At 28.1% G+C, this 10,247-nt stretch overlaps 1 protein-coding gene across 2 annotated transcripts; it reads right to left on the reverse strand.

The window, feature by feature from the left end:
- Positions 1-4,483: 4,483 nt before the first annotated feature.
- On the reverse strand, positions 4,484-10,247 carry LOC110652228 (uncharacterized). Of its 2 annotated transcripts, XM_058139182.1 has the most exons (7): positions 9,835-10,227; positions 8,998-9,109; positions 8,272-8,617; positions 7,946-8,205; positions 7,613-7,718; positions 5,728-5,785; positions 4,484-4,840 (listed from the first exon to the last, which is right to left on the reverse strand). In XM_058139182.1, exons 1-6 carry the CDS (start codon positions 9,915-9,917, stop codon positions 5,760-5,762), a joined length of 933 nt encoding a protein of 310 aa, XP_057995165.1. In that variant the 5' UTR covers positions 9,918-10,227; the 3' UTR covers positions 4,484-4,840; positions 5,728-5,759. The 2 variants fall into 2 exon arrangements, with proteins under 2 accessions (XP_057995165.1, XP_057995164.1); XM_058139181.1 differs by having other exon boundaries at positions 7,946-8,617; positions 9,835-10,247.

Consider the following 10,247-nt stretch of genomic DNA (forward strand, 5'->3'; position numbering starts at 1 on the left):
ATTTTGGCAAAGCTAGTATCTATAAATGTATATAGATTAGTTTATTTATTTAATTATTTTATTTTTATGATTATTTATTTTTAATAAATAATATTTTAACATTAAATATTAATACACTTAAATAATATTTGTTTTTCTCCTCTCTACTCTTTACTCCCCATTAATATTAAATATTTTTATCCATTAATAATGTATGAATTATAAATAGACTATCTTGCTATATTATTAGGGTATTCATTTGATTTGGTTTTGTTACAAATTGAATCGGATGAAAATAAATTAAAATTGAAATATCAAAATATAGAAAATTGAATTAGCAGAATTAAAAAAAGAATTAAATTAATTTATTTTTTTAATTGAATTTTTATTGTTAAATAATAATCACAAAAATATAAAATTTTTATTTTTCACTGCTATTTATTTTTATTTTTTATTTATTTTTAAATAATAATCAAAATGCATACCTTATTTAAATAAATAAATAGATATTCATTGTCTTGCTTGCTTGCTTGCATTGTAGCCAATTGGGTTCTAGAAGAAATAGAGAAGATGATAGAGAAAAGCATATAGAAAGATGAAAACAAAGAGAAAGAAACAAAAATATTTAGTAAGAGAAAGAAAGGCATATAATAATGACTAATGTGAAGGTAAGGTTTTGTTTCATTTTCAAGCACTTTCGGCCAAGTCTTTTGGCAGCTTTGCTTCTCCTCGTTTATTCCTAACCTTTCAACGTAATTAGATAACCTTACCCACCGATAACAATCTACGAGGGAGGGATTTTGATAATCCTCTATTTAATATAATCTTAATTTAGATTTTGTTTAGTTCAATCTTATAATAAATTCATTTAATTTGTAATGAATTTCTTTATTTGATATACTCAAATTCAAGATTTTTCTATTGCTTACACTTTAAAGATGAAAGAAAACTAATTATATTTATCCTTTGATCGGTATTATGCTGTCATAAAATAAAAATAAAATTATTTAATATTTTTAATTAGTGGTGTTTAGTAAAATTTCATGTGCTGTGTGGATGTTAAGTTTTTTTTTTGAATAATTTTAAGGATGCATATCTCGTATTGATTTGATACATTTAAAATAAATAATTTTAAAATATTTATTAACAAAATCAAATCTTAATTAATAAAAAATGAAATTTTCATTCTTATTAATTAGATTAATCCTATTAGACACAAAATTAAATTAGTAGTAGATATAGCAATTAATTAGCTAAGGCAATTGAAGGAAAAAAAAAAAAAAAGCTAAGGCAATTTCTTACAAGGAAAACAGAATTTTATTATCAATCCATATTAATATTTTCAAATGTACAATATTGAAAAAAATTCATCACTAAAATTATAAAATCCAAGCAGACAAGTATTTATTGTAATTCTTATTATAAAAATGGAAATTTTAATTATGCCAATAAATGAAAAAATTAGAGTCTTTCTAGAGACCAACATTTTTTACTTTTAACTGGGAAAAATTATTTTTTAGTATAGAATCTTACATTAAAATTAAACTAGTCTCCCTTAATTTAGAAAAAAAAAATTAGTATGGTATCAAATATGTAAAATTAAAATGGTCCTTAAATTTAAAAATTTTTATATTTTATTGAGCTATTTACATATTTAAATTTATAATATTTTACCTAAATTTTTTTTAATCTATAATTTAATATATCTATCTTTTTTTTTTATCTTTAATATTTATAATGAGTTTTAAAAAAAATTAATTTTATTACTTAAATTTTGAAAATTGAATTGCTAACTAACATAATATCCCCACTTCTGAAGTAATAACTAAAATGTGAAATCATTTTCACTTTATTTTTAGATATTACGTTAGTATTAGTTTTTTTTTTTTTTAATTTAGTCTTTGAAATTATAGTCAATGCCTTTACTATTAGTAAAAATAATTTTACATATTATCAAATATTAAAATTGTCTTTTTATATAATTACATACAAATTAATATTAATATGTTTATGTTATTTATTTTGATATTTAATATATCACATATATTTTATGAATAAAAAATATTATAAATACAAATATAAATATAAATTAAGTGTTATGCTGACCTCCCTAAAAAAAAATTAATGGAATATAGAAATAAAAAATCAATCAAAATTATTATTAATAAATCAAAAAGATTTGATGACATGTATTTTTCTCTTTGAAAGAGATATCATCACAGACATTGAAGTCTTCCACAAGTTACTGTACATGTGATGTGATTCATTAGACCATATACCTTCCCCTAGAATAATTAAAATTTCAACAAAGCCTACATTTGTTTGATAGAAACTAATTTATTTGTAAAGAATATTTATGTAATTTTTTTTAAATAATTTATTTTTTATTATTTGATATAATATCAAAAATTAGTTAAAAATAATTAAATTTATTGTCAAAATTAAGTAAAAAAGAAAAAAAATAAAAAAAAAATACTAAGAGACTATTTGATTCAGCTATTGAGTATAATTGATAGCTGATAGACACTCAAATAGATGAACTAGTGTATTTAATAAGTTTAAACAAATAACGCTAATAGCTGATGATTAACTAATATGTTACTAATCAGCTGCAGTTTGCATCAGCTCCATTTTTAAAAATATTTTTTATCAGCTGATAGCTGATTTTATTTTATTTTTATTTTGACTATATTATCCTTTTCATATAACTACAAAATTAATATTATTAATACTTTTATCTTTTTTATTTATAATTTTAATATTTTAATTAACACATTTCAACTTTATTAAAATATTTTTTATTTATAACATAAAATATAAAATATTTATTTACATCTAAAAATGTAAAATTAATTATAAGTTTTTTCTTCGCCAATCATAATAATTATTTTATTTATATTTTTAAAGTTATTTAATTATTTTTTTAAAGAATTTAAATATTTTATTATTTCAATAATAAAATAAATGATATAATATAATATATTAATATTTATATATTTATTTTAATAACATAATAAATGATATAATATATTAATTTAATAATTATATATTTAATTTAATATTAAAAAAATAAATAGTATAATATAATAAATTTATAATTTTATATTTATTTTAATAATAAAATAAATTGTATGATATATACCTTTATTAGTGATTTTACATATAACAATAATTAAATATAATTTTATCAAATACTTAATATAAATAAGTTGTTATTAGCTATCAGCTAATAGTAACAGCTACTAGCTAATAGCAACCGATTGTATTTAACAATTAAATTTCCTAATTGGATATTAGTTTGTGATTCAAAAGTCTAAGTGGGCCTCCAGCCTTTCTAAAAAAAAGCAATAATAATCAAGTAAATATTGACTAAAAATGACTTCTTATTTGACTTTCTGGTCTTGAAATAAGAAGTCATTTTTCTAAACTTGAAGAATATTTTCTTAAAAAGTGAATTTTTTTAGTGTTTTTATTTTTTTCTCCCAAAAAATAGAAAATATGAAAAAAATATTTTTTCAAAGCACTGTTTTTCATGAAACAAATCGAGAATAAAAGGGAAAAAATTAACAAAATTCCCTTTAAAATAAATAACAAAAAGAATTTCATATTAAAAAGAAGATTACTAAACTAAAACAATAATCTATAGTAAAAATGCATACTTTTAGCAATACAAGAAGCAAAAACACAATGCCATTTATCCCATTAGAAAAACCTCAAAGCTATTAAAATGAGGATTTTAGTAATTTAGGCAAAGATAATTAGTGAAATGTAAAGTTTTGCATTAGAAATTAAATATTCAAATAGACTGAATATTTTGTTCTAAAAGCTAAAAACATTTTTTTTTAAATAATTATGTTTATCAAATTACAGTTTCACTGGCAATATTGTTGAAATTCAAGATAATGTATCATCAAGATAGGCTATTTCTAAGTGGAGATCCATAAAAGTTCATGTTTATATTTAATAGTTATGCTGGTTTGGATTAATCTTGATTTCTATATGCATATCTATTGCCTTTAATTTCCTTGTGTTTTATAAGGACTTTTGGCAACTTCAATAAAAAAATATTATCCTTACAAACTTATTTGTGGTTAAAATTTCTCAGTTTATCTTTGCTAGGTTAATGGATGAATCTTACGTTCCATTCCTTCTAAAGGGAGTGTCTTCATGAAAGTTGAAACTATCTTCAAACTCTTAAATGAGTGAAAGGAGCAAGCGAGTACAAAAGAACATTGATTTTCAAAAATTAAGTGAGGACTGAAGAATAAAGGATAGCAATGGGCTTATAAATTCATTTCCAACCATACAAACTTTGAATTTTAGGAATTTTATTCACAAAGGGTATAATAACTCACAATAACGAAATAGGAGTAAAGTGTTAAAAATTAAAAATACCAGGCCGTGCCAATGAAGTTTGCCAGACCACACTGAGCATTTTGTTAAATACCCAGACAAAAGTAGGTCATTGACTACAATCTAATGCTATTTATTTCCCAAGCATTCATACTGGTAATTTTTAATATTGATTAATGAACACAAATGATTATTTAGTGCAAGCAAACAAAAGCTCCATTATTACAATTTAGCCCTCAAACTTTTGATCTTAAATTTGAAGTTCAACTCAAATGGGATTTTTGTACACTACCAAATACGTTTTGAGACTACATGAATACATGTACACTTTGTGTGGTTAGGGAGTAGGGAATACAATACCCCATATTCCTGTTGCTAGTTTCACTACTGTGGTTCACAGAGCTAGGCTAGCCTTATCCCTAACGGTAAGAGTAGACTGGAAGATGTTCGTAATCGTTTGCATCCTCCTTTACACACGCTTTCCCTTATCCAGAAATATCTTCAGCACCTGCATATAAAACACCATTACCATTAAGGCCCCATTTGGCATTGAGTTTCAAAGTCAAAAAAGTGTTTTTCAAAAAAAGTTTTCCATAATAATGCTGTTGAGAAAAGCAATTTCAAAAAAAAAATTGTTCTGTTGTTTGTGTTCTTATGGCCAAAACATATCAAATTTAATGTTTAATCAATTTATAAATTCTTTAACTAATATATTTAAGAAAATGCTATTTTCAACAGCAACTCTAATGGCAATGCTAAACAGACCTTAAGTATGATTCTCACCCTTCATATCCACATTAACATGCTGAAATGGAAATTTAACAAACTTCTTTGATTGTTGAATGTGGAATGTAATTCAAATCTTTATCAACCAAAACAAACAAGTGAGAAGAAATAAAGAAATCAACTTCATGGGAATCTATTATAACATGAAATTCAGTGCCAATAGTGCCATAAAGATAGGAGGGAAAAAAAAAATCTCTTCAAGTTTCAGGCTGAAATCTGGAATCAAGTTGATGTGGAAAAGAAGGGTGGGCAAGGATTCACTTATTTTCTGGCAAAACATTTTCAATTTCAAGTTTTAGGCTGAATCTGTAATCATTGTGATGTGATGAAAGCATTAGAAGCCACACAAGAAAAGTAAAAATATTCATAAAAACTTCGTTTTGGATTTAACATATAAACTGTAAGTCAATACTTGATCACTGCTGTGTCTTCGTCTAGTAATAAATTTTAATCACCATAAAGCTAGAAATGTAGGATCAAATCCTACCATTTGCAAAGAAGCAAAGGCTCTATTGCCTCGCTTTATGTTTCATTCATCAAATTTGAGTTTGTATGGTTACTATAATGGAAAAGAAAAGGTTTTAGAGTAAAAGGAAATGAAACTCTCACCTTAATCAGGAGCAATAAGTTACCACTTCCTCTCAAGCTGAATAAAGCAGGAAAGGCACTGCAAAATAAATAAATAAAATAAAATAAAATAAAAATCAATGATTGGGTAACAGAACAACATAAACAAGTTTAAGGCCTTTTCAATTTACTGTAGCCTTCTCCAGGCCTATTTCCACCATGGTTCAAAAAAACTGAATGTGGTTAAAGCTAAAAGTGATGATAATAGAAAAGGATGCTCTGTGCTAAACAGATAGATTTGAGTTCCAAAAGAGGAACAGTAGTAATATGATCCAAAACTTAAAGTCAACTGAATGGATTTTCTCAGCCCTGCTCATTCAGAAAGCTTGCATGGCTGCCTATCCAAAATTTGTAATGTTTTCCACTCAAAATTTGCAAACATATCAGGTCATTTAACATGCTTATTTACACCAAAAAATATTTCTACACCCAAACTGATGTGCATGCACATTTAGGGAACACAAAAACACTATCACTCAGGATTCAAATCAGCAGTTAAAATACATCTAAAACATTACTTTTAGTCATCTCAAAGAAATGTAAAATGGAATAAGCAGTAATAAATTGCCCACTGAGATGACTCCCCAAAGAATGACATAGGCCTCGAAAGCCACAAGCAACCCTAGCCAAGCACTCAGAAAGTGAAATCGAAAACAACAAGTGCAAATGTTGCCTATATATATATATATGAAGCTATGCATAAAGTTCATACTCATCTGTTGACGGAAGAAAGCCGGAGTTGCCAAGATGAAACAAAAAGATTGGTAATGTGCGGTGGAAACAAAATGAAGAAGCAAAGCTCTAATATCTACAGGATTAGTATGCATGCCATGTGCAAGTAAATTTTGGATTGAAGATGCTAATTGAAACATTTCTTCGAAAAAATCGACACTTTGATTTCTAGAGATGTTAGAGAAGTTACCCAAGCACTATCTTGTAACCAGAAATATACTTATGATTATGTTATGTGTCAGATCTGAACAGCTTTTAGAAACAAAGAATTAGACATTAGAAAGAAATAAAAAGAGACTTGGCTGAGAAAAGAAACAGAATTGGGAGAAAATTTAGAGAGAATTAGAGAGGAGAGTTAGAAAGAGAAGAAATAGAGAGAAGAGAAAGAAGAAGAGCAAGAAGAGAAAAAGAAATATCTTTGATTATTAATGATCTTGCATAATTTCCTCTTTACAGGTAAGTCCCTACTTATGCTTCTTTGGATCCTATAACTGCTTCCTACAGTTACAACTGACTAAGGAGAGTAATTACAATTGACTAACTACTATAGAATCTTCTTATTCTACTGCTGGACTAATTAACTAACTACTCTACTCCATAGTCATAACAGATTATCCTAAAAAATTTTAGTAATTTTACAGTTTATAACAAAGGCATACTGTGAGTGGCGTAACAGCAATTTAATACATCCTACACCATTCTGGTGGCTGTAAATTTTCAAACAATTTAGCCATAGCCCAAATGATAGTTTGAAAAGAGTTAATAAGGAAAATTTCTGAAAACAGTTTACAACTAAAAGTCAATGAAGTTACATATTCTGAATGATAAATCCACACAACAGCATGGCACGGAATGACTGCTTAGTTCTATTTGACATCACACTATCATTAGTCAACATATGTTGTTGAAAATACCTTGTTCTTTTATTTACTTATATTCTGAACAACATAATTAATTGTCCTTAATATTAGATCAATTCAATTCGCAGACATAAATACCGTTTGAAGTCCAACTGCAACAAATGGCCTTATCTCTTACTAGATTATACTAGGAAGACAAGAAGAGGCAACACAGCAGTGATTGCTATACATTTCTTGAACAAAAGAACACGTGTTAAAATGAATAAATAACTTACCAATCAAAAAAATACTTAGCATCAAAGCTAATGTAAGTTGAACAGAACAACTGAACTGTAGGTTAGATGGTGCTTGCCTTTGGAACCCACCAACCTGACCAAAAAGCTGCAAAAGATAGAAATTTTATAAGCACCCTGGGAATGGACCCAAAAATAATCATGCACAAAACATCACAACTATACATCTCAAAGATTTTACTCAAATTACCCATTTTGATTGACCATAGCAAAACAAACCATGCTATTAATTTATCTTCTATAAAATGGATAACACATTGCATTTTCAGAATATAAATCATCAATATTGCATTTCCTAGATGCAAAATTTCTTACCTGATTGAACATATTACATGATCCCTTTCCTCGAGAATATTCTCCAGATCTTGGCTTCCAGAAGAGATGTTTGGACCCTTTTTCTTTAGGTGTGATCTCAATTCTTGGAATTGATCCATTTCGATGTTCACTTTCATCAGCAATTACGATCTTCAAAGCACCAAAATTTGGTGAACTCCATGTTTTTCTTGCCCCATTTGTTTTATCAGATTGACAGATTATATCATCTTTCATTCTAGAAGTTTCTCTTCCCTCTATATCTATAATAAATTCATCGTGCTTGTTACTAGTAACCACATCATTAAAATCCTTTTCATTGTAAGTACCTGTACTACAGGTAGCCTTAAGATTATGATCTGCATCTTTTCTCGTATGATGAATATCCATGAAAGGACATTCCAAAAGTCTATGTGCAGTGCAATTATCTTTTACAATTTGTGGAGTTTGGGGAGTTCCTGATAGAAATAAGGCCAAATCATCACATTCTTCTTTATTCAGAGTCACCCATTGAAGAGGTTGCTTTCCTTCCTCAGTGAAAGCTTCCCTTAATGCTGCTTCAACATCTGATATTTGACTTTGAATAGCAGCAACAAATTGTTTATGCCTAGATGCTGCAATATCATCACTGCGATGTCCATGGCTCAACCTGACAGCTCTCTCAAACTCCTCCAACTGTTTCACAACCACAGTTCATCTTCAGTGATGCAGAGGGGGAAAAAATGCAAAAGCCAATAGGTCAACCAGAAATATTGAAGGCAGTACCAAAAGGGATTCTTTATCTCCCGTTGGTAGAGTTCTTGCAGAAAAAAAAAAAGGGAAAAAGAGCTTGTAGATAAATGAAAAGTGGGAGAAGAAGGGAGGGAGCACATATATCCTTTCCACAAGCAAAAGACTAAAGGCAGATGAGATAATACAAGTTTTCTTTGCCAGATGAGCGTGGAATAAGTAATTTCTCATATTTTTCTTAGAAACCAGACATAAAATGAAGATCAATAAAAAAAAAGGGCTGAAACTAACATCTACTAAAATAAAAATAAAAAACAGAGACGTACCTGCCACTTTGCAGTACCTAATGCAGTTTGGAGGTCTCTGGACAGTTCATCTAGATACTCCAGTGATCCCTCTTTCTTCTCTCTTATCCACATCCTATATGCTGATTGCATTCTGAAAAAATAGATGAATAGAAGATTGACTTAAGAATTAAGTAAATAAAAAGTCTAAAATCCTAAAAGGTTCTAATGGTGTTTGTGATTGATTTGCTATAAAGCAACACATTAATAAGGAAATTGCATCAAAACACCTGAACACAAAAAAGCAGCTTCATCTTATGAAAAATAAATGAAATTGAATAGCAGACCCTTGAAGATAAAGAAAGCAGGTTCTTTGAACCTAGTGAAATAAATAGGATGCTTTGATTTTTTTAAACATATCCAACACCACATATTATCCATTCTATTTTATTACAAGCCACCAAGGCACACATCTGCAACTTGTTTTCTCAGGAACCTCTGAAATGAATGACTTAAGAAAACAAACACACAACATGTTCATCCAAAATTTACCCAGTAATTCAATTTAATATCTGACCAAAAATCAACCCAAACCCTAATGACAAAAGTCTTGGCAACAAAGTAAAAAACACATTTCCCAGCAAACCCAGAAGCCAATACACAATAAAAGTTCAAATAACAAAAAATTCATTGCAAAACAATCCGCGGTACCATACCTGATACCCACATCACCACACCCCATGAAATAAGGAATTAAACAAAACCCATATCCAAATTTGTCCACCAAACTTCAAATCATATATTGCAAAACATCAACCATTAAACGACGAGAAATGAAAAAACCAAATACATATGAATTGAAGAAGAAATGAAACATACACATCAGCAGATTCCTGAACCTCTTCAGCTGCAGAAAAGAAGGCATCTTTTTGCCACAGATCGAAACTGTTAGCTACCATCATCTTCTCTTTCCTCGCCTTCTCAATAAATCAAAGCCAAAAAAGAAATAGAATTGGAGATCAAATCCGTCCAAGCACAAAAAACCAGATATAAGATAAAATTGGCAGAACAAAATAAGCGTGTCTGGTGCTGCTTGGAAGGATTTCCTTTCCTTTCCGTTCTCCTCTATTCGTTTCCTTTCTCCTCTTCACTTCTTTGTTGAAGAGAAGCAAAGGATGAAAGAGAGAGCGCAAACAGAGAGACAAGAAATGATAGAGACGGACAAGCGATTCTGCTCTCCTTCTCTCTTTCTCCTTTTCTTTTTTTTTAAAGAAAAAATCATTTTTTTTATT

Source organism: Hevea brasiliensis, chromosome 17 (assembly GCF_030052815.1).
Source record: "Hevea brasiliensis isolate MT/VB/25A 57/8 chromosome 17, ASM3005281v1, whole genome shotgun sequence".
In the NCBI taxonomy this organism is placed as follows: Eukaryota; Viridiplantae; Streptophyta; class Magnoliopsida; order Malpighiales; family Euphorbiaceae; genus Hevea; species Hevea brasiliensis.